The following is a 26,821-nucleotide window of genomic DNA, read 5'->3' on the forward strand; positions in this document are numbered from 1 at the left end:
ATTTAAGAACCGAGCCGAACAACTACAGTTCAGTGTAGAATGTAGACTTATGTGAAAGAAGTAAAATACCTGCAGCGAAAAGCTACATAAAAAATTTACTCTGTAGTGTTTACGTTTTGCAATAATGTGTACATTACTTGGCTGTTTATTGATAACAATACAATATAATTGATTAGTTTATTTGGGATATTAGTATTATTAACCTGGATGTACCAAGTAACCAATAGGTACTGTTGTCAAATAACTGTAGTGGAGTAAAAAGTACATTATTTAGTTTAAAAGATAGAAAATTAAAGTAGGAGAAAAGTAAAAGTACCTCAAACTGTACATTACTTGAGTAAATGTACTCAGTTACATTTTACGCCAGCTAAGGTGGGAGGAAGCTGAGGCTCGTGGCCAGAGAGTTTACCTCCCAGTCCGGACCATCTGGAGGTCCCACCCTCAGGTGACATGACTCGGCATCATCGAAGAGTTTCCTTCTGTGGACACAGAAATGTGTGTAAGAGACAGACCTCGTGTTACCGCACATGAACTCAGAGCAGACACGCAGCATGGATCCTTGTTAACAACAAACGGCAGTCACAATTATCCTCTTCCATTTTACTACTCCAGACACTTTATTCATCTCATGGAGACAGCTGAAACTCTTCTCCACAGGCTTTGAATAATAATCGGCTTTAAGAGAAAAGAAAATATTTGAATCCATTTCAGCAAATAAATAACTCGATGTAAACACATAAATAGTATCAAGATAAGATATCAATTCCTCTCTCCTACAGTAGCAGCACCACCAATCTGGGTTTTGTTGCTCAGGGATTTCACTTCTGACACTCACTGTGTATACACACACACACACACACACACACACACACACACACACACACACACACACACACACACACACACACACACACACACACACACACACACACACACACACACACACACACACACACACACACACACAGCATTATACATCAATGCAGAACTCAAAGCAACTCCAAGAGGCTGGTACCAACACTAAACATACTCTTTTACACTTTGAGGAAGACATTATATTGCAATATAAATCATCTCTTTCTTGACACAGTCTAGCATACATACATTACTGGGGACTCAACAGTTCTGCACTCTCAAATACAGTACAAGATAAATATGTCACGTGGGAATAAACATACACAAATTGACTTTACATCATCACTTGGCCCACAAGTTTCTCCTCTAAAGACAAGGGTTGGCATAGAGGTTATCTTGATAGTCAGCATGATAGAGGATTAAGACTCAACATTGAATCTGCTCCGTGATAATCTCAATGTATTTTTCATATTTTTATGAGAATACATAAAATATTGTAACCTTCACTCCCTCGGTTCGCTTCACTAATCATATAACTTGCTCTTGAAAGAACAAGCTACATAAAGCCTTCAAATATGGGACACCGTGTTTATTTCTTACCGCAACCTTAAAGGATAGGTTCAGATTCGTTTAACGTACAACTTTACATGTCTTTGTACATTTTAACATATCCTTTAAAGAGCTTTATGCTTTGAATTTGGCACACAGACTCCCCCCTGAGGATAATCATCACCCACTATGCAATAACAACTTACATTGTTATTATTACTAACATTATCATAAGCTACATTATCAACAGTTTTCACATAACTAATTGTTATCTTCATTTGTACAGATGATTCACAGCAGCACACAGCTGTACAGACGATATGCTTTCATAGCTGCTCTGTCACTTGATGCCCAAACTAGAGAGGATATCAAAACATTGAAAATGTATTGAGGGACTAATACTGGGCAACAATGATATTTTGGAATTAAATAGCATTATGGCATTTCCTTCCACTTCTTATCTGTACATGTACTGTACAATTCAAAGTTCTTCTTCTGTACAGTTCATACACACTCAATGTGTGTACGCATTCGGGTTTATACATTGTCCATTGAGCTTCTTTATTTGCTTATTGGCACTGTTAAGTCAGTTTTTATTCAATCCATCAGCCCCAGGTTGGGTATCCATTCCACTGGCATGAAACATGAAGGCATCAAAAAGAACAGGAGGCTGAACACAAGCACAACGGCACTCCACTGCTGCGGTAAAAAGTATTTGGAGGTTCATCTCATTCAGATAGGAAAAGGTCTGGTTGAAATTAAATGATCCACTACAGCAAAACATCTTTAATTCTAAAACAAATTTCCAGTGAGCGGTTTAACTTCAACCTGACAAGTGGGGGGTTTTGATCAAAGCTAACTTTGTGGCTAAAGTAGAGGAAAGGGGCTACACTCCCAGAGTAGATTTAAACAGGATGTTATGAGGCGAGATTAAAGAAAACAAAACAGAAAATGGTAAAAGACACAAACTGGGAACATGGAATAAAAAAACTAGACAATCAAACAGGGCTTATTTTTTCCAGTGATGTCTTGATGTTGTGTGGGTGGTATCAACATGTTTGCTACATGGTGATGACCTTTTGTCTTGTAAGCCTCCACTCACACAGAAGCCAGACAGGATGTACTATTTCCCACAAAGAGAAACAGAATATGCTTCCCATTGTCTCAATTCCATGCTTCTCATTGTCTTGTGTGTACTGCGGAGATTGTTTTAAAAACAAGCCTGCAGGGTGGATGAGTAGCGGTTTAAAAGGTACGTTTCATTAAGGAGAGAGAAATGATTTAATCCACTATTGTCATTACACTCAATTGTTTTAAGGATTTATCATTTGGGAATTGCAGAATTTCCTCTGTCTGACCCTAGAGGGAGCAATAACTGTGTTTCACTTAGAAAAACAAACAAAAACTGACCCCAACATTTCTGATAACAAATGACAGATGGCATCAATGAAGCGGAATACTCTGATGATAAAGACATTTTAAATCGCGCTCTGTTCTTAGTATTTCCTGTGCTTGTCAGAAACAAATATATTATGGCTGAATCGAATGTCTTTTTGTATTTGTATGATTAGAAATGTATTTGCATCTACATTAGCAGTGTAGACAGACAACAACCCGCTGTAGAAACATCATTCCCCACTGTTTTCTCTTCCCTGAATCAAAGATGCCAGTCGTCAGTTCTCATTAGAGACACTGATCTTTAGTCTTTGACGTCTTTTTAACAAAGCAGGCTTTAATCTTACACTCAGTAAGGCTGGGACTGATGACACAGATACACACAGATACACACAGACACCCAACACACTACCAGGGAAACTAGAGCAGGCAAACAGGGCCTAGGTTTGCTTGCATTCCCAATGAGCTGAGACCACAGAAAAATGTGTCCCCACACCTGCCAGGATCTGTGTGTAGGAACACTTAGCCCTGTGTGTGTATGCGTGTGCATTCATGTCCCCTTGCTAGTGTCTGTATGAGTAATTGGTCATGGTTGTGTACATTCGTATGACTTTATGTAACCTACAGCTCTGATGTGGATCACTATGGTCCACTGCTGTAAACAAGAAAGATAAATACATAATCCAAGGTGCTCTTTGTTCGCCGTTTGATATTGAAGCCAAATGCGTGTGAACAGAGAATAGAGAACCGAGGGTCCCACAGCAGAATTCAAAGAGCCTGATGCCAGCCACCTGACGTGAATACAATCATTCAGCGAGACAGGGGAACATGGCTCCCCCAGGAGGCTTTCCTCCTTCCAGACTTCAGAGCTGCTGCACAGACCTAAGACTTATACTAGTGATAGAGACCCTCGTTAAAACAATCAAGCATTGCCATCCAGCCTAATCAAGATTAAGCCCGCTGGATCATCCCTACGACAGAGATGCTGTGACTCATGGAAACAGACAAGATGGAATGAGAGAAAAGGCGAATGGAAAAATAGGAGGAAAGTAAATCATGAGTTTGTCGGTTTGGATAGCTATTGGAGAGTGAGAGATGTTCCCTTAATGAGAGTTGGCTGCTGCACTAGTTTTTATTCTGTTATCCTGTGTATAAGCCAGATCCTGTTCTCGAGGTTGTAGGCCCAAGCAGGGAGAGTGTGAATGCTGTGGATCACCTCCTCGTCTTTTATGCTCTCCACCTGTCTCAGAACCTGGTGCTCTCATGTTTCAGCATGCGGATGTTGGTAAGCGTCCCGCTGCCCCTGTGGTGGAACCCGTAATCCTGGCGCTGACCCTCCAGTCACCGAGCACTGCTGCCCGCCGACGACATGCTGCTGCTGGGACTGGAGCTGCCCGAGCCCCGGTCTTCAAACACACTGATCTCCAGCTGAGGACAGGGAGAACGTCAAGGATCATCATGACTGAGGGTATTCAAATACAGTTACAATTACAAAAGCCCTGTATTCTTTCATACTTAAAACCTCTGCACACTTAAATGTGTAAAGCTAAAGCAGACCACCACTCTTTCTGTATTGCTCACACTACATTTCATCCCATGTTGATGTGGGTGTGCACAAAAAATAAACACTTAATCTCAGATGAGGTGGCTTGTGAACATTTGCTACTTGAGAGCTCAGTGTTTTATAACAAACAAACAGAAGAAGTCCCTGTGTGTGTGTGTGTGTGTGTGTGTGTGTGTGTGTGTGTGTGTGTGTGTGTGTGTGTGTGTGTGTGTGTGTGTGTGTGTGTGTGTGTGTGTGTGTGTGTGTGTGTGTGTGTGTGTGTGTGTCTGCTTCCTGCCCCGCTCTGCATCCCAAGTTTCCTGGTAATGCTTATCTCCTGTCTCAGATTGTCTCCAATGTGCTCCAAATACAATTGCATCTTGTTTTGGCTTGAACAAGATTGTAGAATCTGGAACAGCTCATGACAAGTAAAAAATAAACCCCAGAACTTCTCAAAACTATAAGTTGCAGATTTGTCAACTCGAGGGTTTTTGAGTCAAATCACAGTATGTTGAAACATGTAAAAGAGGTAGAAGTGAGACACATGTTGTGCTGGTTTTTGGGGAATTGAGGTCTCTATCATCCACGAACAGAGACTATATTGTACAGGGGTGTGTTGGCTAATAGGTTGGCCCTGTGACATGGAGCTTGTTTATGTGATGGTCTACTGGATACATTCTCTCTCCTTTTGACTTTTAACTTCATGAGGAACTTTGTTGGGTTAACTCCAACTAACAAAGAGATGTTCACATCTGGCTTCTTCTGCAAACTATAAAATACCATAAAATTAGCCTCGTGAAGAGTTAGAAACATTTGAAAAGATTGTGATAGACCACCCTGTTTTGGCACAGCAAAAAATAACATGTCCTGAGCAAACAAAACACAGAACCGCAAGTGCATACACACCTCAGGCTGCTGATTCATCACATCACTACCTTTTCACCTTTTCTCGTCAAAAGACATCTTATGTGTGCTTTTTTCAGGTCTGCCCTCCTTTAAATTTACTCCTGGGAATGACAGCTGGCCATTGAACAGCTCCTCTGCAGCAGCTGGAGTTTAAGTGCCTTGTTCAAGGGTACCTTCATTTATGAGAAAAGAGTGTTCCTTTTTAATTCTTCCAACTAACATGATGCTAGTAGTTCAATTGATTCTAACTAGTCACCTTTCCTGAAGCCTGGTTTCTGCAAACTCCCAAATTCTGCAACCTCATCTCAGTCTTTATATCACTGACTGTTATTCTTTTTTAACACTCTTGGGCAGCAGATGAGTGAAGGATACAACTCTCATTCCTCTCTCTACGGGATCTGTCAGCAGCAGTCCTCGAGGAGCGTAGATCTTCTCATTCTGCTCATGGATGTATCCCGATATCTTCTTCAGCACCTGGAGTAAAACAAGAGGGTTGGTGAGGGGTAAGAAAAAGGACAGAGGTACATTTGGAGACAATCAAGATTTGATTAGAACCATTGGAGGCATAGTGAAAACCTAAAGAAACAAGCCTAAGATGTGATCCAGCAGAAAATAATCTGTACAGACATTCTAACAGGGGACCCATTACCTGCATATTGCTTTTCAAAGTGCACTCTGTGTAACCATGTAGATAAAAACACGCCAAACCATGGCCGGGCTGCAGTAACTAACCGCATACAATACTGAAACTCATTACCTGTCTCTATTTTTCCTGAACATTATAATCTAAACTCAAAGTAATTATATTATGCTCTAAGTACGGAAGTTATTTTATACATATTTCTATGCTACTCATGTCAAGCAAGGCTGTATGTATTTGTTTAGTAAAAAGTACAAGCTTGAGCTTTTCTCTTTTTGAAGTTTTCCATTTGGAAGCCATGGTTCCTGATTCCAAATATGGCTCTCCCGGGCTAAATGTCATGCCTTGGTTAACTGTCGGGTCAATTCGGAAACACTATACAATGCGAGGTGGACAGTTTATTTGGATTGCATTGGCACTGGACTTACTGTATATCTCAGTTTTGCAAGTGAGTATTGGATCAAATGTGTGCTAAATACCCAAGAACAGCAGTGGAGTGAAGCTGAGCACCAATTTCAGACCATGCCTCGGCACAGAAATTCAAACAAGCATGCCTGTATTACATTACTCTACGCATTACAACTACACACATTGTTTAGAGAGTTTAACAAAACCGTAGCACTGGGAAGCAGTCCCATGGTCCCGCTGATAGCAGCCAAATGACTCCTGACTGATGCGTGGAGATGCTAAATGGACTGATGATAGCCAAAGTGGCATCATTAGAGCAGCTTATTCAGCCTCAGATATGCCTCTGTGGACATCAACAAGGCTGATGTGCCATGCCTCTTCTACACTCTGCCTAACCATGTCAATCAGCCAACCCACGCTCCTCTGGGCCTCACTGACATTGCTGTCACCACTCCTAAAGAGAGAGGCAATTTGAAGCACATCTGGGGGTCTCTACTAAGACAACACACATTTGTATCACTTAAGAAAAAAGACCACAACATTATCTACTGTATATACAATGAGAAATCAGTTTAACCATATTGTCTACAACTTTAGGATGCGACCCTGACATTGATGGCACCTGAAAGTCAGGCTAACATAGGGGTTTGTTTAAAACATGTCTCATTACTTGTCTTTCTTTCCAAGGGATTTTCTGTTAACAATTGATGGTTAAAACAACAACAATAGAATCCGTAGAACAACTACAGCAATCACTTGAAGTATGCTGTATTGGGGATGTAAAAACTTTTGTTTCTGATGTATTAAACATGAAATATTCACTTCCACATATTTGAGTTAACTAAAGGTCAGCATTGACAGGTTAAAACAATAGAGAGTGAGCAACACACTGAGCAGCGCTCCTCTGGGATGTCAAAAGCCTGTTACAGCTGCAGGCACAGCTGCTAATATAGTGACCCCTGCTAGAGGAGACCAAAATCACAGAAGAATACTTCTTTCTATCTCCAACTGGCAGACAAAAAAGAAGATGTGTTTTCAATGAAATGCCTGGAAAGATTTAACATTGAGGAGAAAACAACACAGTACATTTCTCAGTGAAAAGCCATCAAAAGGCAGCGGTTTGCTCCATTGTGCTGCCTTAAATCAGTCAGATCTATGTCAGGTTAAGGTATCAATATTGTGTCTTGTTTTATAACTCCATCAAAGAGAATACAGCATCATAGAGAGGAGCCTTATTATTTATTGTGGCCCGAAAGGCCAACCGTGTCACGGCTAGCCAATTGTGTCACTTCAGCTAAATAAAGTACTCAAGCTGTGCCACTTTGTGCTGGCTTGTCTGTTACAGCCCTTCTAGACAAAGCTTTAAGAGTGTGTGTATATCGCCTAGGAAGCGAAGGTGTCACAGTCTGTTTCACATGCATACCGCGAGTGTTTATTCCTCTGCAAGAAAGAAAGTTGTTTATGTCACCAAGTGCAATATAAAGGGAATTATGTGTGTCTGACTGAAACCCGAGTGTTCAGGCACATTCTTGTGAATAATAGAAGAACAACAAATGGGAGATGAGGGCACATGCTGTGTGTGAGGGAAGCTTTCTGAACGCTTGTGTGCACATGTATCTGTTCTGACATGCTGGGAGCAATCAGTGTCCTTTGATAGGGTGAGATGTAAGCATCAAGGGCTCTGGGTGCTCCAATGAATCTGCACACTGATCCACGCTCTCTGGTGTGTGGCCTCTTTATCAGCACACACACACACACACACACACACACACACACACACACACACACACACACACACACACAGCACACACACACACACACACACACACACACACACACACACACACACACACACACACACACACACACACACACACACACACACACACACACACACACACACACACACACACACACACACACACACACACACACATCACACACACACACACACACACACACACACACACACACACACACAGCACACACACACACACACACACACACACACACACACAAACACACACACACACACACACACACACACACACCACACACACACACACACACACACACCCACAGTCATCAACTTGTGTTTTATATTTTATCATTGTTAGTCGCAACATCATTCATCCAAGATTGTTAAGTTAAACAAGTAAATAAACAGCTTTCCTTTGTGTTTGATTGCATCTTAACGTCTCAATGGGAAGGCGGCACCCAGCTGACGAGGAGATGAAAGCAGGCTCAGACCAATGCGTTTGCGGCATGGCTTCATGACAGCAACAAGTCCTTTTGTGCTCCTAGGTCAAGCTCCAGTATCTCTGTACTGCTTTGATAAAGAAATGTTTACAGAATGCAACAAAACTAGGGAGATGAATGTTGCGGGTGGCAACGATCAGAACACAGAGGCATGCTGGGACTTCACGCCACTCTAGTTTAATCTAAAACAACCGACAAAGTCACAAAAGGTTAATCAAACTCCCTGTGCATGTGTCTGGGATTGTGTGTGTGTGCATGTGTTCCATCTCATGTAGCGACATGCTGCAACAAAGAGGTTTAGTCACCTGCCCTTTCTCAAGATGAACATCTTGGTTTTGCTGCAGGTAAATGTCACGTTACAGTTGGCGTGCCATGCCTTGTGCACCAGCACACAGGTGGACGAACAGCTGAGAGAGAATCGAGTGTAATCTCCTAATTTTGGGGGTTTTCCAAGTACCAGGCGACCTTCTGGATTCTTATAAGGTGGAGGTCAATGTAACCCATCCAGATCCACTCAATTACCTTGCTGACTTTAATATTTTAATAACAAAATTCCATAATGATTACATATTTATCATGGCAGCACAGTTGGCATGCTGGGTGTGCATATATTTATTCCAGGTCTTCTAGTTTCTTCCTTTCATCCATATGTGATATATTTCAGCATAGGTTAACCTTGCTCTCATCCAGTACATGTTACAATATCATTTGTATCCACCTGCCACCCTCAACAGGATACTCGGATCAGAAAAAGGATGAATGGATATTTATATATTTTTTTATATTCACAGTGTCAGTCCACTGCGACTAACAGGGTTTGCCCTTTAAGGCCTTATTAGATTTCTGCAATCCATACGTTGTTCTAAAAGACTTAAGAGGGGCCTCTTGAATAATGATCATGTTTTCTATAAGAGATCTATTTAGCTGCAGGAAAAAGAAGATCATTGGGAAGCAATACTAAAACAAGCGATATAAAAAAAGTGTGTACTCTCAAGAAAGCTCCAAGGAATAATTCAACAGATAAGAAATATTTGCTGAAGATAAGATGGAATATTTTGTTTTATTAATCGTCATTGGGAAAGTCAGGCGTCAACCACTGTGCCTGCATTGCGCAAATTCCTAAGGCAATGGGCTTTTTCCACAGCAGAAATGTTCACTTTTCATAGCAGGAAAAGCACCGGTGTTACCAATAAAATGATCGATGGCTCTGCTCTATTCAAGTCTCCCAGTAAGCCATAGAGGTGGGACAGTGAGCCAGGATGAATAACACCAGGACCCTGAAACTGAAGGAGCAAAATTAAATGCAGCCATTACGAACTTTATTATTAACACCGGAGATTTTCCTGCTGTGAAATAACAACATGTCTTCAGTAAAAAAATACCCATGGGCCTATCTTAGCAACAAGACTAGAATCAGGGGGAAGAAACTTGCCTAGCTGTGTCCAAAGTAACAAATGGTGCCTTATGACCCGTGTAAAGCTAAACAACAGTTTACCAAACCATTGTTACAACACATATTTCCCAAACCTAATGTGCAGCCATATTTTCATTGATACAAAGTTAAATGTTCCTTCAGGTACACAAGTGGTTTGGAGAAATGTATGACAGTACCTTCTCATAGCGTGTCTCCATGCAGAGGAAGACGATGTAAGCTGTTGCACAGGCCAGACATCCTTCCAGGTACGACTGGCCCCCGATTTTTTCTGCCTCCACATAATAAGAGTTCAGCGTCTTCACCGTCTCCTCGAGCAAGGTTCGCTCAATCTACTTACAAACACAAACAGACATCCAGGTAGGGACATGCACACACCATAAGGACTGTGAAAGTCTTCTGGCATAACAGTGGGAACAGGCTGTTCCGCTATAAAACGACCTGCCAAACACACCAGCTGCAAGCTGCTCAACCCAAAGTACTCCTGCTTTGTCAGAGAATTTATCAACAAACGTCACGTGAAAATTAAGAAGAAATATACATGAAAAGATAAATTTTTAAACTGTGACAGCAGTCGGTAGTGGTTTGCACAACATTACATTTAAAACGCTCACTAATGGCCCCTTTGCACTGACTCCCACTGTGTTTCTCTCTGTGTTTATGTTTCCTTTTTGCTCTGTTTATGTGGACTGTCTGCCTAAGATGGTAATTACTAGACAAATCTACAATAATACCCCAACATAACAGCATTCACAGATGCTAATGTGGAAAGGTGAAAAGAGCAAATAAACAGCACCAATTCTCCAGAGCCTAAAGTGAGTGTAAAAAAGCAGAAGGGCTTCATTAGATTCAACTTTCTTTTGAGGATCAAAAGATTTTGAATACATTTCTAATACTTATACTGTTTTTTTACACTGAGTTAGAACTGCAGGACATTAAAGCTCAAAGTTTGTATCCTTTTGTGGGTTGGAAATACCTTACAAACCAACAGCCATCACTCACACCTGTTCTTTCATATTGGGAAGCACCATTTTGATCTTATTAGGCTATATTGGACTATCACTCTTTCAGTATCAGAGAACGGGGGTGTTGCTTCAGGTGAGTTGGGTTTTGGTCAACATATTACATTTTGCCTGGATGTGTGTATACAGCAAGTGTGTTTGTGCTCACCCTGTTGTCGAGCTCAGAGGGGAACTTGGCCTGGAAGCGGCACACGGTTCCTTCAGTGTAGTCTCTCTGTACAAACACCTTGGTGACCAGCGATGCATTGTGCCTCAGCTCCTGAAGGTTATGAAACTGAGCAGATAGACAACAGGAGAAAAGCACACGTGTTCAATTTGTGGTTCAAAATGTATTTATATACATAATCGTACAAGAGTAATAGGTCTATTTGATTTGGTGTTGTGTGTAGTGTTCAAAAACCCTCTCACAACGTTCATTCAGACTAGAATATTGTATTCTTCATTAAATATACATATAATGGGAATTTGGCTTTGGCACTGGATGATGATAATAAAGTAAAATAACAATCACCATACACAGTACAACATTCAATTCATACACAGAACAATTGCATCTTAAAGTGACTAAGTGGCAGTCTTAATACAATGTCAGAGTGGTTTGTTCTTCCACTGGCTTGGATCCATTAACATATCAGTTGTATTTAAGATACATTCTTTATTATACGTTAAAATGGTGATGGTTTTCAGGGTTTTTCTTGACAACACAGGAACATAAGGGCTACACAGTGTGAGAATGGTACTGTGTTACTACACCAACACTTCATTCCTCCAGCATCAATGGACCCAATTGCAGTAATAACACTTTGAAAGACATCCTTTTGCAGCACTTTGGTGCCGAGTGGAGTGTTTTACACCCAAACAGTCATTCCCCTGAGAGGAATAAAGCAGCAACCAAGTGGGCCAATGTAACATGCCCCCTGCTGATATAAATGACTCCCCTCAAGAGGATGGCAATTAGAGATACAATAGGAGAGTAAAGGGAGGGAGAAGGGAATGAACAAAAAGCGTGTGTGAAATTTGAGTATAACACAGATAAGCATGTTTTTAATTCAGAGCCTCAAACTTTATTTCTGCTCCATATTTCCCAGAATGTGTCGGCCATATTGTAGTTGTTGGCTTATTATATTCACTACATTGTATTCTGTGGATCATTTGTCCAGCTACTGCAGTGTTGTTATAATTAAGAGCAAGCATATTTTCAGTTTATGAGGTTGCCTGAGCAGGAGAGAGTCATTTCCAAGTAAGCAGACATAGTACAGTGCCAGCCTTTCATCTCTATATAGAGTACATCACTCACAACCCAGAATAGCATCCAAGCAGCTATATTTATCAGCCAAAAGCCAAAATCATCTCACTGCCAATAGATCTTTCTGTCTGCCAGAGCTTTGAATATCCTTCTTTTTGCGTTTTTCATCTCAAAAAACACCCTCCTCCTCCTCCTCCTCCTCCTCCTCCTCCTCCTCCTCCTCCTCCTCCTCCTCCTCCTCCTCCTCCTCCTCCTCCCTTCAGGCCATCATGATGAACAACAAGTCACTCTATTAATAGAAGCAATTATCAGCACACGATTGAGAATCCTTTATCCAAGTAAGAATAATTTTGCCGAGTGAGATAAACAAAAGATACATACGGGTAATTTGTTCGTCACTGTGAGATTTGTTTTGGGTGAGGAGGTCTCGCATTCAATTTTTTAATTGAGTAGTTTTAACTTGTTTACTTCAAACAGATATTAGCAGTTAATAGTTCTGTTTGCTGAAGGATTGAAACCTGATATCCAGGTCCAGTTGTGTAGATTTTTAAGCTTCAGGATTGTTAGAAAAAATAAATAAGAGATAATGGAGGGTAGCAAGAACAAACAAAAAGAAGAAAGGAAGGAAAACAAAGAAAGAGATGAGGAATTATGGAAGTCCCTAAGGAAGGAAATAAGATACTGTAGTTGAAAAGATGTGAGAAAAGAAAGGGAGGAAATGAAGATGGAAAAAGGTAAAGAAAATAAGGTCTGAGGAAACAAATACACAGGAAGAAGGATGCTGACACTTTAGTTGACAGAAGTTCAGACCAGATTGAAACCCAGCAGCTTGAACTGCACTGTCACATGCTCAGCTTTCAGGCCAGTGGGACATCACAGTGTGTTTTGACTCGTTGTTGACCCACTGACCTCCCTCTTACATCTCTCTGCTACATGTAGCTCCCAGCTGAGCAAAGCAAGCAAGCGTCATGAGTCTGTGTGGCGGCCAATCAAACATGTCCCTTTATTTCTTCAAAAAGACATCTTCAAAGAACATCTCTCCAGACAATCCCATGATTTTTAACAAACGTGGACACTTGTGTGACCAAATTAAAAGTGATTCGTCCAATGGGGATGTCCTAGTTAAAGGTCACAACTGACTGGTTGTGCCTGCCAGTGTCTTCTGTGTCATTTCATGTCATGTTCTGATTGATGGTTTATAGATGTGGGTCATAGCATCTACATTGTTATAACTTGGTCCTAAATGTGGTGCCCACTCTCAAATAACTTTCAACTGCCCAAATCCTCCAACACCTACACTGTTTTGTTAATAGAAAACGTAAACATAAAATGTTTATTTGGTCATGTTGTGTTGATGTTACCGGGCAGAGTGGTCAAAACTCTGTCCATTAGAGCCTTAAAGATAAATGTTTTCTGTTGGCAGAGATCTGATGTTTACTTTTCTGCGTGGGAGATCAGGGTTCAAATCCAGCCTATTACTGTGTCTAAGTATAGCACACAAGCAGACAGCAATGTTAAAATGTCACACTGATCACACAGGACTATTAAGAAGCTGTGCATCATGCAGCTCTGTCTAACTTCTCCTACCACCCACACATCCATTACTTCTAGTTTGCACATTGATTAACTGCAAAATGAAATGTACTCAGTTGAAGAAATAAAATAAGAAAAAGAGGGAGGACTTATAACCAGTTTAGAGGTTCATAAAAACATCATGAATTTAGCAAACAAAAGAAACAAATGTATTTTACAAGCCACTGGCTCACCAGACAAAAAAAACACCAAGAACCAAACTACTGTAGAGTACATCAGTTCCACTATCCAGCCATGGATGGATGTCACTAAATCACATATTTTCATTGTCATTCCTACTCAGATACCCTTCCCTATCTCTGACTTCCAGCCTGGATATTGGGGTCTGTGTAACTCTTAATGCATGACATGTTTCATAGTCTCGTCACTCTGACTCAAACAATGTAAAACGACAGCACGGGTGAGTGCCATTGGGCAGCAATGCAAAGGGCATACACAATTACAGTATGCACAGTAAATACACTCAGTCAGATGTTTCATTCTTGTCTCCAAGCTAGTATTTTTCAGCTCTCTTGTCATCTGTTCAACTGATTTTCTGCCATTTGGAGCAGCATTTGACCTGTTTTCTGCCAAGCAACGCTAGCCATACTGTATGTCTATAAATCGTTTAATTTTAAGACAGTGTTGACAAAACTGTCACCTTTCCATGACATCTGGAGGAAGATCAGTGACTAAGCTGAAAGAGGAAATCTCTGTTGGATAAAGGTGGAGCATTGTTTCAGTGGACAGCTGAGCCTAAGCCAGCCTCTGATGTTTACTGGTTCAACACATTATTCATCAACAGTGTATGCTGAGCCAGGGCTATAGCCTACAGGCGAGGAGGGTCTGGAATTGGTGGACTTAATGGATCCAGAGAGCGTCCACGCAGCACAAATAGTCTGCAGGATGAGCTAAGTGATACTCAGTCACTTAACATGGTCCTTTGCTGACTTGGCATACACGAAAATGTCAAAGAATGAGTTTTAATATAATATAAAAGAGAGACCGAGAGCTGGGTGCTGCTCATCTCTAACTCCAATCACTGATGGTTACAAACTGCAGCAGCCTGTTCACATTAAATATGTCATGGCGCCTTGGACATAAAATCTCTCCTGGTTGCACCGACTGGGTGTGTTTGTGTGCATGTGCATTTTGAGTTGTGTGCATGCACGTGTGTGTAATTGATGGGGCTTGGACAGGGATGCTGGCAGACCACCAGAGGGAAAATCAGGGACCCTCTGCCAATGTCTTTCAGGCTCGGAAAAAATCTGGCAAGAATCCTGCGCAGCTTATTGTCACTACACCTTTACCTGCAGCACCATTAAGCTTGAATTACAACTTCACTCACTCATAAATTGCATGTTTAGTGTGTTCACATACATATGATCACATTTACACTCATGCATGTACTGTATGCTGGCACAACTATACGCTGGCTCAATCTTGCAAAGAAATGGCTCTTCCAGGGAGATCATTATTATGATAACTAAAGCAGATTATGTCTTCAGCGTGATGGTTACATCACCAAGGACACAACGGGGACGAGAGGAAGACGTGCATGCTGGCCTGAGAGCTAGCAGACATTACTGAGGCTAAAAATACATCAGCAACACAGTTTGTTGGAGTTGTGCTATGACACTGCCTGAACAATACTATTTCTGTCATGGACGCTGTGCCTCTGCTGTTCAGAGTTGCCAATCATGTTGGCTCTATTTATGAGAGCTGGGAATTGGAAAGCTGATTCACTATGTGGCTCATTTAAAATGCAAGGACACATTCCTGTCAAGACAATTTCGAAGTGACAGTGTGAAAGACAGAGAGAGGCTGTCCCTGTCCATGGTGCTGACTGCTCCATCATCTTCAGCACACCATCAGCCTCCTCATCTTCGAGCCTACTGGATATTCTCTAACTGGAGGACATTTGTTTTCTTAATTGACCATGCAAGAAAAAAACACTACGTATGAAAAAATATGCATATCTGCAGTATATGCATCTGTTAGTACAGAGCTCAAAAAGTAGAGTGAAAGTAAATGCAATGGAGCTTCTGCATGAAAAATATGTTCATACTTGAAGATAACCTGGCAAGACTCTCTGATATTTCAGTTTCAATTCACAAGAAGAGAAGTCCAAGCGGTGGAAAAGATTGAATTCACAATTAACATTAACCACGAGAAACCACATGCATCGGAGGAACAGCAAGCAAGACATTCAGTTTACAAGACTGCATTTCTTATAAAAAACGAAGGGACATCATTTTCGGGTTTTGTTCATGAAATACAAGAGAAAAGGCAGCGGATGAGACGCATTTCTTACCTCTCTCGCCATATTGCAGTAATGAAGTACAGAGGATCTGTCCCGTGTTGAAAGAGACTACCGTGTGCTCGTGCTGTGCGGGACACCGCGACTACAGAGCAGGAGAACGAGGGCGCGTGCTTTTACGTGACTGAGCGCGCACACTGCGACTAGATTAGATTCGCAGTGATGGGAATATGCTAATTAGGCTACATGCTAATTAGGCTACATACATTTTTTTTTTATAAAAGCACAAACCGAACATTATTTGCCCTCAGTCCTTTTCAGTCCTCAAGGTCAGACTTTTAAAACACTAATCAGTGGTAACATAAATATTCATAAGAATGAATATTTCTTTTTGTGGGGTATTAATAATTTCATTGATCATTAATAATTCAAACAAGTGCCTAGTTTCGGTTTCTGTTTGCGACCAGTCAAGCACCTCAGTTATTCACTTGAAGGATAGACAACAGGCAAATACATAATCAAACGTAATGTTTACAGATGCAATCCTTCACACATTGAGTAGCTTTACTATAGAAACTTTTGCGAGAGTATTATCAAAGCAAAACTCAATAAGAGCATTCAGAAGTGCTATACTGATACCAGAGATTTAAAAAAAAAAAAATACGAGTTCAGTATTAAATCACCAGTGAAGGAAAATGCCCCCAAAGACATCAATCTTATTTTATCAATCTCAAATGTATTTAATTTGAAGCCTATGTTTTATATTAACACATTGCTCGTCATCCAGTGTTTCCTCTAGCCAACTCTGCCATCCTTGGTGCAAAGTTGTCATGCTGTGTTGACCATAGCCCACAAGTTTAATGCACCATCAGAAGGGGCTCATATTAAACATTCATCAGAGCCCACTTGGGTGTTTTATATTTCCACGTTTTCCCTTTTCCAGTTCCCGAGCAGATCAAGGTCTTACGCCACTTGAATTTTTTACAAGGTTGACTTCAATTTCACAAATATCACTAAAGAAAAAGCTGCAGCCATTATGAAAGCTCAGGTTTAACGCTCGTGACGCTCCCAAGGACAGGGAAATGTTTAGATGAGATAAAAGACTTTGAAATAAGACAGCGAGTGAAGTCACTTTGTAAGGCTATTTTTGGTGTAATACTCCTATTTTCTGCTACCTGTTTGAGGTCATGACGTGCTGAAAATAGCCACTTTCTCTATCACTAATACACATTCCCCAGAGGAATCACATTTCAGGCAGATATGCTCAAATGTATAAACAAATATATCCACTAAGACACAGCAGTAAACAACTATTATGGATGGAAACAGAATCCAAAAATAAGATGGAAGAGGTTTAACAAAATGAGAATTATGCTAAACTAATCTCATTCGCCAGGATACTGCTGCTTTCTCCGACTTGCTTGAAAAGATGTGTATCTAATCATATGGTGGCTGAGGTTCTCTTTGGGCTGTGTGTATTTATACTCACATTTACAAGTTTGTGTATGCATGTGTGTGTATTACACATTCTACAGTGTATTTTCTTTTTGAGGCTTCCAGTCACACAGACACACAAACTGCTACACACTCACCATCACATAAACCTAAGCCTATAGGGAACCTATTCAGAAGTAGAGCTCATTATCTGTGTTCATTATATGTGCATAATTTGTGGAACTAAAATCTCTAACAACCATATGAGGGTGTATTTCTCATTGCATACAAGAATACAACACTATTGGGCTGGTGTTAAGCTGGAAACTTAGAATTTTTCCTTTAAAAAACAGGAATACTGTTAGAAATGACACATGAAAAGGTTAAATAATAGAATTTACTGATCGGTCACCAATAGATAAGGCTAAGAAATGTCGCCATCATGGAACATCTATTGGTTTGGGGTGTGTGATCATAGTAAGCCACACTTTGTTGACCCATTTACTCCATGCTGCATCCCTAAGATTTTGAAGCTGCTCTGGCTTTTTTCGCCTGATAGATTGATTAATAATTCACATGACGAAGAAAGACCCTTTTAAGGTCAATGTTCACGTACAGGAAGTAATTTGGGGCATTTTCAACACAATGCTGCTGTCTTCCTTTGAAGGGGCAGCAAACGTTGAAAATGTGATGGTGGGTCAGCTGAAGACATTGCGTTACTTAAATTAAAAATGTTTATCAAACTCAGCTTCTCTCAGTTTGATAAACCCTCAGCTTTGTTTGTTTGGCCTTAGTCAACATACTCACAGCATGTATGTGAGCATTTAATAAGGTTTACACAAAGACAGTTTCCAAACTTCATACAATCCATCTAATAGTTGTTGATATATTATTTTCTGGACCATATTGTTTAGACTGACATCAACATAACAAAGGAGCAGCCTGGATCTGTGGTGAAGTAGTGGCTTCAGCTAGTTAGTGTGTATGTATGTACATTATTTATGTCACAGATTGTAGAGTATATAATGTTAACAGGAGCGATAGATGAGAGGTGGAATAGGAAAAAGTTAGGTCTTGGTTTTCTGAAGGTTTTATTTTAGTTTCCTACAGATGCAAGCAAGCTGAAGAAAACTACAGAGTTGTTTCATTCGAAATGTCTATCATGGCAGAGTACATGCATTCCTTTCCATATTGAGAAAGAAGATGCCTTCATACAGTATTACATCTCATTTAAGTCTTCCAGCATGTCTGAATCTGCACTTCAGCAGAAAATAATAACTTTGCCACAGCCTTAAATTATCATAATGACCCATAGCATTGTGCACGCAGGCACACACACACTCACATAGTGCACTCAAATATAGCCTTTTTCACATTTCATCCTTCATGAAATATTTATTCCAGCAAAACATTCATGGTTTCAGCTTCACTCCAAAAACTGCCACTTTCTATTTGAAGCTGGTGCTGTGAAGTGTTGAAGATGGTGATGCTGACCTTGCAATGAAAAGGAAAACAGAACCAAAGAAAACAGTAACTATACCTGCGGTTTCTCAGCTCTCATGTCCTTAGACTTGCCAAGTTGGGGTAGCATTAGGGACTTTCTAGGAGTCTCTTGGTTAAAATGAGCAGGAAACGTATACATATAAGTACATCCACATGTCATGATTGACATGGGAAGCTGTTTTGATATTGTCCGAATCAGTTTTGTCCTTGTTTTTTGTGTCGGTCCAAAACCACAGATCCCAGATATCCGTGATCTTTGACTTTCACTACAATAACAGAAATGTGTTTGTTTGAGGGTTCGGTCATCGTCATGAAACCTCTTATTGTCTATGTGTGTGACTGTTCCATCCTGGAATGTTGACCTGTCCCTCTTCTTGGTAATCGAATAAGGGCCAAAAAAGTTTAGAACAGATTGTGTTTCCTGGGAGGTTTACAGGCAGTGAAAATGATCGCCTGATGACGAGATCTGAGCGCTGGCTCCGATTTGTTTATGTAGTGCAGCTGGTATGTGTCTTTCAGTTTCATCGGCTTCTACTCTTGCATGCACACTCTACCTGCTGTACGAGGCAGTGATGCATGAGATTTGGGTTCAACTGTGTTTCTACCTCCAAGTTGTCTGGGCATTAAGCCACAGCAAACACTCTTCTCTATTGACTTAACCACAAGTTGAGAATCTCTCACAGACACAAATACACAGATACTGTCAGAGAAGCACATTGAAAGAGATCTTGTTCTATCCCAACATGACAGGAAATGAGAAGTCTCTAACCAAAAACATATTAACTTGGAATCTTTTAAAGCAAATAAACATCTACTCGAATGCCTTCCAACATTTCAGATACCAAAGTCGAATTAAATAGAACTCAAGTCATCTTTTTTTCAGCAAGTCTGCATTTTGGATCTGTCTACGACACATCCTCCATCTCTCATATATACAGGCTGGATTATTTGGTGTATGTTTGTGCGTCTGTGTGGCCTGTCAACAGTCGGCCTGCTCCTGCACGAATGTTGATTTATCCCTCTGGCTGGCAATCAAATCTGTGTTATACTTTTCATATCGAAGCCAGCGGATGTCCTCATTTCTGATATCAATGCTGGCTATGGGTAACTCTTGCAATCCAGCTGGAATATTGCTTTGCAAAAGACACAACTCCATCTCTCGATTCACACATAATTTCAGGGAGAAACGTCTGAGAAATGAGAAGAAGGTATTTGGAAGAGAATAATCCATCCACTGCTGCAAAAAACTAAAAGAAAGGAGTTGATAGCTGGCAAGAAATTGGCTAATTATGAGATATTTGAACAAAGAAAGGAGAGTAGGACACCCACTGAGTCATCTGTTTCTGAGGAGTTACATAAAAGTGAAGCTTGTTTGAGGAATAACAGGGAAGAGTTGGCCAGTCAGACAGATAAATGCACATCTCTGTATGTTAACATTTATGTCTTATTTGGGCCAAAACACAATCAGAAGTGATGAAGAACTTCCCTTCTAATAATCCACACATGATTTCATGACTGCTGTCCAATCACAGCTGACAAGTCAAGTTTGGCACTCACAGGCACAAAAGGGGCAATACCAACTGAACTTTATAATAATCAAGCTGCATATAGATATACATTTCATCCAAGCCCGGCTAAAAATATAACAATACAATTGAATAGGACAAGCAGAATGGGTGACGCGCTGGAGGGAAAACACATCGTACACTAACACATTGATCAAGGGAAATACATCAACATGATTCTCTGGGCTATCAGGCAGAGGTTAAGACAGAAAAAAAAGGAGGGGGGGGGGGGAAGAGATAAAAACAGAAATGAAGAAAGACAAAGGATGTGATTTGTGCAAATGTAATCCCTTGTGAGCGTCAATATTGTTAATTTGGCGCTGAGGAAGATAATAACACGCAACAATTGAAATCCCCCTGCCAGTTGAGGTGGTTTGTGGCTCCAGGAAGAACTGACAATATGCATATTTGGTAGTAATAAATAAAGCGAATTAGGAATAAAAGTGATTTAAACTGTTTTGTCATGAACTGTTTTGTCTCAGTTATAAACACAGAAATATTACTTGAAGGCTCGTTACGAATCACACCGTGAAGGCATGATTTATAATGTTGGCATTCTCTCTTTAATAATGACAAATGACAAGTGTTGGTTAGTGGCACACTTCATCTCGTACCCACTTTAAAATGTAACCCATTAAAGTGATGGTTCACAGGCTTCTCACTGTCTTACTGAATAATAATATGCTCACTATATGCTGTGGTGACAACTATGGTCCTTCCTCTGCCAGAGGGAAGGGGATGAGAAATGAGATGAGCCAACAGATTCCTGCCTGCATGGTTCCTATGAAGGGCTGCACCGCCATATAAAGACATATTCAGTGTTGTTTAAGAGACACACAGAGAAGAGCCGCCCCTCCTCTCTAAAACACACAATGTTGACATGCGAGACTCGGCTCATCATATTTCAGTTGTTATGTTTATCCAGCTTTAATCTCGAGATTTGTATACAAGCTTACAGTAAGGTGAAACTCAAAATCCACATTGCTCCAATTAAAGGATAACGTCTCTATAGCTGCAGACATGATAAGACTTTATTTTATTCTGACCGTTTGTTCATAAAATGTGTGTGTAAAATGTTCGGCAGGTCTCTCAGCTGCTGCATGTTTGAGATGGACACATGTTCAAAGGCTTTCACAGCAGAGAAAACATCCCAGTCTGCTCATAGCTTCCCTCTGAGCGAGTGGAACTCACAGCACGCTGCCTTACATATGTCTGCTCTGTTGCCATGGTTTCCCTCACCTTAACACATGCTACTGTGTCTTGTAAAAATAAAAAGTACCAAAAATAAAGGTTATGACTGAAGCATGTGGGTTTTTTTCCATTTCAAAATGTTCCCTATTGCAGTGGAATTACACTTATGAATAATCAGAGTTAACTTTCTCTGTTGCCCTGTGACTTAACAATGTTTCTGTCTTGTCTGTTTTTAGCAATGTTTGATTTGAGCCCTAAGAACTAAAATAAATGCTTTGTGTCCGCGCTGTCTTTTCTTGTGTACTTCTGTTTGATCAGACGCAACACCGACGTCCCTCTGAGCCCAGCATCAAAGCAGCTCTGCATCATAATTAAACTGCAGCCACAGGCTCACAAAAAGCCATATTAAGTGTTTTAATGCAGTGATGTGATTTCATGTGTTTGTTAGAGGATTCTTAAGCTTATAAGTGGTAATCAAGGGTTCTGCTAAATTTGCTTTTCAACATTTCTATAATGTTTATATACTCCAATATAAAAAAAGTACTTGCATGAACTCCATATTTCGAGTGTTTTGGATTCTGGTGCTGTATTTCTGGTTGAGAAGAAGGACATCATACATAGTTAGAACAAATACTAAGGTGGAGAAAGACTTGTAAAACATAGACCTACAAAACACACTTGCTACAATGTTACTGTATCAACAAATGGTTTCCCTTATCACTTTTCTGTACAATGATTTTACAGATTAAAAGCCCTTAGAAATCATTTCTATATAGAGCTTAATTCAGTTTTATACACATTTCATCTAATATTTTTGCCTGCTGATAACCAAAATAATGCTCAGCAGTATTGACTATGATGAGTCAATTATTCAGATACACAAACATACACACACTCACAGAAGCGAAACATGACAGGGAGAAAAGGCCTTGTTCCAATAATAAAGAGAGTGTGTCCTGCCAGGAGGCAGATGACGCTACATTAGTCTTCACTGACAGTAAGGGGAGGGGGGGGGGGGGGGGAGAGGGAGAGAACACTATTCTTCTTGCATAATAGTTGGTTTTGAGTTTAAAGACTCCGATGCTCAGTCCATCTTAAATGGATGCTGGGGTTAGCGGAGGGCATCAAAACTGAAATAAAAGAGTCTCATTGAGGCGATGACATTTGTGGCTTTAAAGCAGGGGTGCCCAACCTTTTTTGAACCAAGAGCTACTTTTAAAGTTGCCAGTCTGCCGTGATCTACCAGTCCAAATAGAGGGGGGGGGGGGAGGGGGGTGCTAGCGAACCAGACCCGGTTCTACGGGGGTGCATAAGGGTGCACCCTCAGTTGAGTCGTTATGCACCCTCATTTGAAAAATTAAAAGTGAAAAAAAAAGAAGAAATTAAAAAATATATATTAAAAGTGAAAGATATTACATATATAATAACAATAGTAGTAATAATAATAATAATGAGAAGAATATAGTTGAAATAAAATAAATTGTAATTGTGGTTAAATAACATTGTCTGCTGCATGTATTTGGTCAATTTAAACGGTAAGTAACGTTATTATGTCAGGTGCGCGTGACCTGTGCCCCTGCGCGTTCGTCATTTGCAAAGTGCTTACACAGCATCAGAAAATGGTTAAAACAACCAACCCTTATCGCCAGCAGTAACACTGCATCTACTGCAGGTAATAACAGTTCAGATCATGGGGACATTACGTTACCCGCGGCCATTGTCGTGGACACTAACGTCCTCCTCGCCCACGGAGGCGGAGCAGCCACAGCCGTCTTCGTTGCCCCAAACACCGCCGCCACCCCTGAGGACAGAGGACCTCGGCAAAACAGAGCCTGCCCAGGTATATTTAAAAAAGTATCCAACTCCCCAGTACAGTGGGGTAAGGCGCTCATTTTGCAGATCATGGTTTCAAAACAGAGATTGGCTGGAATATTCCTGTAAAAAAGATGCCATCTTCTGCTATGCATGCAGACATTTCGGTCTTAAAAGGGGAGTGATTTGTAAAATATCCATAAAGAAAAAGTTAATCTGTTTACAGTTCTGTTTCATATGGGTGTTGAGATGTATCCATAGATCTCTTCATTTTGCTCTCAAAGTGCACCAGATTGATGCTTTTAACTTCAATATTTAAAACAAATCTTTCCGGGGGAGCATGCCCCCGGACCCCCCTTAAGGAGGTGAGGACCCCCCTAGAAGGCAGGGTGCGAACTGGAGGGGAGCAGGGGGAGCTATAGCTCCCCTAGTGGTGACATGAGCTCCCCTGGGAACATGGTTTGTGAAATTTGGGGGGAGCTCTCTAAAATACTGATATGATGAGCAAATAAATTCCATTTTGGGCATGTTTTTTTTTTTTCAAAGGTGTAAAATAAGTGAAATAAAATTATATTGAGAGTTTATGATTCATGAAAAAAGTGTCGCCTGCTTGCACGCTGCCCGCAGCTCCACCCACTACCCACTCACTCGCAAGCTCGTTTAGTTAGCACTGCATGTTTACCAGGCATGTTGAAAAGAAAAAAACAACTTACCTTGGGCAATTTCTTTAAAAAGACGGCCAAACAACCTGATCAAGAAGACCAACCGAATGTAGCTGGTGGTAGCACATCGTACGTTGTGACAGCTGCTACAACAGAACCGAGAGAGGAGGGAGCTAACGTCAGTGCTAGTGCTAACTTGACAGCTAACGTTAACTTGGGGGCTGAAGAGACACAAGAAGACGAGCCAAGAGAAGCTAACTTGATGACTACAACTACCATAGTAGAGGTCGAAGGAGATGTGGAAGAAGATGATGATGCTGCTGATGACCACCCCACCTGTTCTTCCTCTTCCTCCCTGCCTGCTGCTCGAGATGGGGGGCGAAGTTGCTGGACCAGCCAACAGTCTGTTGACATGAACATGATCCATCGGGATGTTTCATGTAAATGTAGACCTGTGGCACCACCCCGTGTGCAACAGATTTTCTCTTTATAATAGGCCTATGTCTGTGCTGTTGCTATTAATGCACGGATCAGCATTTACCCCCCCCCGCAAAAAATAAATAAATCCCGGCTCCCCCGGAGACCGTGGTATAGTTCGCACACTGCTAGAGGGTGTTAGGTCCACTCCCCACTTATAAAAATAGCAATTTACCACTGCACCCTCTCTGATCTCAGATGCACCCTGAGTCATTTTGTTCTGGAACCGGGCCTGTAGCGAACTGTCAACTGGGGGGAGCCTCGCTGCGGGGAAACGGCGGACCTCTGTCGGTGCAACTTCAATGATGCCTTTTAAAAACATAAAAAATTAAGGGCGGTGACCATAGATATATATAAACACGAATCAGCGAATCGAGCCGACCCTTGACGACCGGCTGTTCTGTGATTCTCCAAATTCTACAGATGACCAGTCCGCGAAGGGTGGAAAATACATACCGGAAGTAAAAAAAAAGACGTGCAACGGGACGGTGTTCCCACGGGAAACAAAACTTAAAATATGAAATGAAACAATCTCATCTCTTAAAATTCACAACTTATTATGGATTAAACATTCACAAACTTATAATGATGTATTCACATGTTTAACTCTGTTACATATGCACGCAACGAACAGAAGAGCGTAGGGCAGAATTAGGAGGGAATTCCGTCTCATAGTGCACCGTTTTGAAATGCCGCTCTGAATTACCCTTCTTTGGTAAAGCCACGCTCGCATTGCAGATGAGACAGATGGACTTTGAATTGGAATAAACGAAAAAATAATCATCCTCCCCCTTGGAGTGGATATTATATATTGTAACGGACTGGTTATAATGTTGATGTTTGATGTGTTTGTTGTTCAGAGTTTGTTTGCATTTTACAGAGTGTCAGTGAACGTGCCACTGTTTTTGATGGACGGTTCTTGTGACCTGTAGCTGTGGGTTTGGGTGGGAGAGTGTTGTCTGGTTGGTTGAGGCTGGAAGAGGGAGGTTCCTGGAAAGAGGGACGCGGGAAGCTAGGAGAGCTAGGAGAGCTAGCGGGAGACGTGACGCAGTGTGAGAATACGACAGGGTTAGTAGATTGTTTTGGTGTGGTTATGGCCAACAGTAACCTGTGATCTGTGCAATAAACTCCCGGATAAAGGACAAACTAAGCCTCCCTGTGTTCCTGTAGCGAGACGCTACATTTGGTGTCAGAAGTAAAAGTTCAACTCGGATTAACGGCAGCTAACTAGCGGCGTGCTACAGTGATTGCTGCCATACAGCCTGCAGTTTCCATCTCGGTGAGAACATGTCGCTGTGGGACTACTCTAAAATTAAACGGGAGGAGGAAGCTGACGAGCGGCAACACTTCGGCGCTGCTGAGGGTCGGGGAACGGACAGCCACAGAGAGCGGGTGAGAGAAATGACCATGAGAATGGCCGCTGAGGCTGGCTTCGACCGCTCCGGCTACTCCCCCGATAGAGACGCCACCAAGCGCCATAGTAAGGAAAGTAGTTATTAGCTGTCCTGAAAGTCGCCAGAAGTCGCTAAATGACGTAATCGCCTAATTTGCATATCATGTAATGGCGGCTGTAGGACAGAGCATGGTAGAGGGGAGTACAAAAAACGTTCCCAACCCTTCAAGGATCAAAACTTGAAACCACCGGAGTTAAATCCAGACGACAGTAGATCAGAAATGTCTTTGCCTTTTGAGTATGTTTTGGGGTTTTAACATGACAGTTTGGCATATAAATCCCCCTTACAATAAAGGCAGTATGCCCGTGTGTCATCTTCAATAAATGGCTTCAACCATCCTTTATACTCAAGGTTTGATTCCCACTCCTTTCTGTATTTTTGAGAATACAATTTAGACTGTGCCATGATGTTTAGCTTGTCACAGAGAGGCACACACACAGTGGACGAGGTGATTGAGTGACTGAGGCTGTGTGAGTCAAAGCAAAGCAAAGGCAGTTATTTATTATAGTGTGAAAGAGAGTGAAGAAACATTTACATTCAACATTTAAATCCCGCTCAAAACCAGGACGGCTTGGCAGTTGGCGCATGCGCAATTCATTTGCAGTCTCGACATTATAAATCGTTAGATTAGTCGTT

General features: G+C 41.2%; 1 protein-coding gene across 1 annotated transcript; it reads right to left on the reverse strand.

Moving 5' to 3' along the window:
- Positions 1 to 593: 593 nt before the first annotated feature.
- LOC117538178 (golgin subfamily A member 7B-like) lies at positions 594 to 16,258 on the reverse strand. The gene is made up of 5 exons (XM_034203738.1): positions 16,142 to 16,258; positions 11,158 to 11,283; positions 10,167 to 10,319; positions 5,621 to 5,722; positions 594 to 4,227 (listed from the first exon to the last, which is right to left on the reverse strand). The coding sequence occupies exons 1-5, from the start codon at positions 16,151 to 16,153 to the stop codon at positions 4,141 to 4,143; spliced, it is 480 nt and encodes a 159-aa protein (XP_034059629.1). The 5' UTR covers positions 16,154 to 16,258; the 3' UTR covers positions 594 to 4,140.
- Between the last annotated feature and the right edge of the window lie 10,563 nt (positions 16,259 to 26,821).

Source organism: Gymnodraco acuticeps, unplaced genomic scaffold (assembly GCF_902827175.1).
Source record: "Gymnodraco acuticeps unplaced genomic scaffold, fGymAcu1.1, whole genome shotgun sequence".
Classification (NCBI taxonomy): Eukaryota; Metazoa; Chordata; class Actinopteri; order Perciformes; family Bathydraconidae; genus Gymnodraco; species Gymnodraco acuticeps.

Coding starts and splice junctions, on each gene's coding strand:
- LOC117538178 (XM_034203738.1), bottom strand. Junction 10,320..11,157: donor CCTCTGAGCTCGACAACAGG/GTGAGCACAAAC, acceptor GTTTGTAAGTAG/ATTGAGCGAACCTTGCTCGA. Junction 5,723..10,166: donor TGGAGACACGCTATGAGAAG/GTACTGTCATAC, acceptor GTTTTACTCCAG/GTGCTGAAGAAGATATCGGG.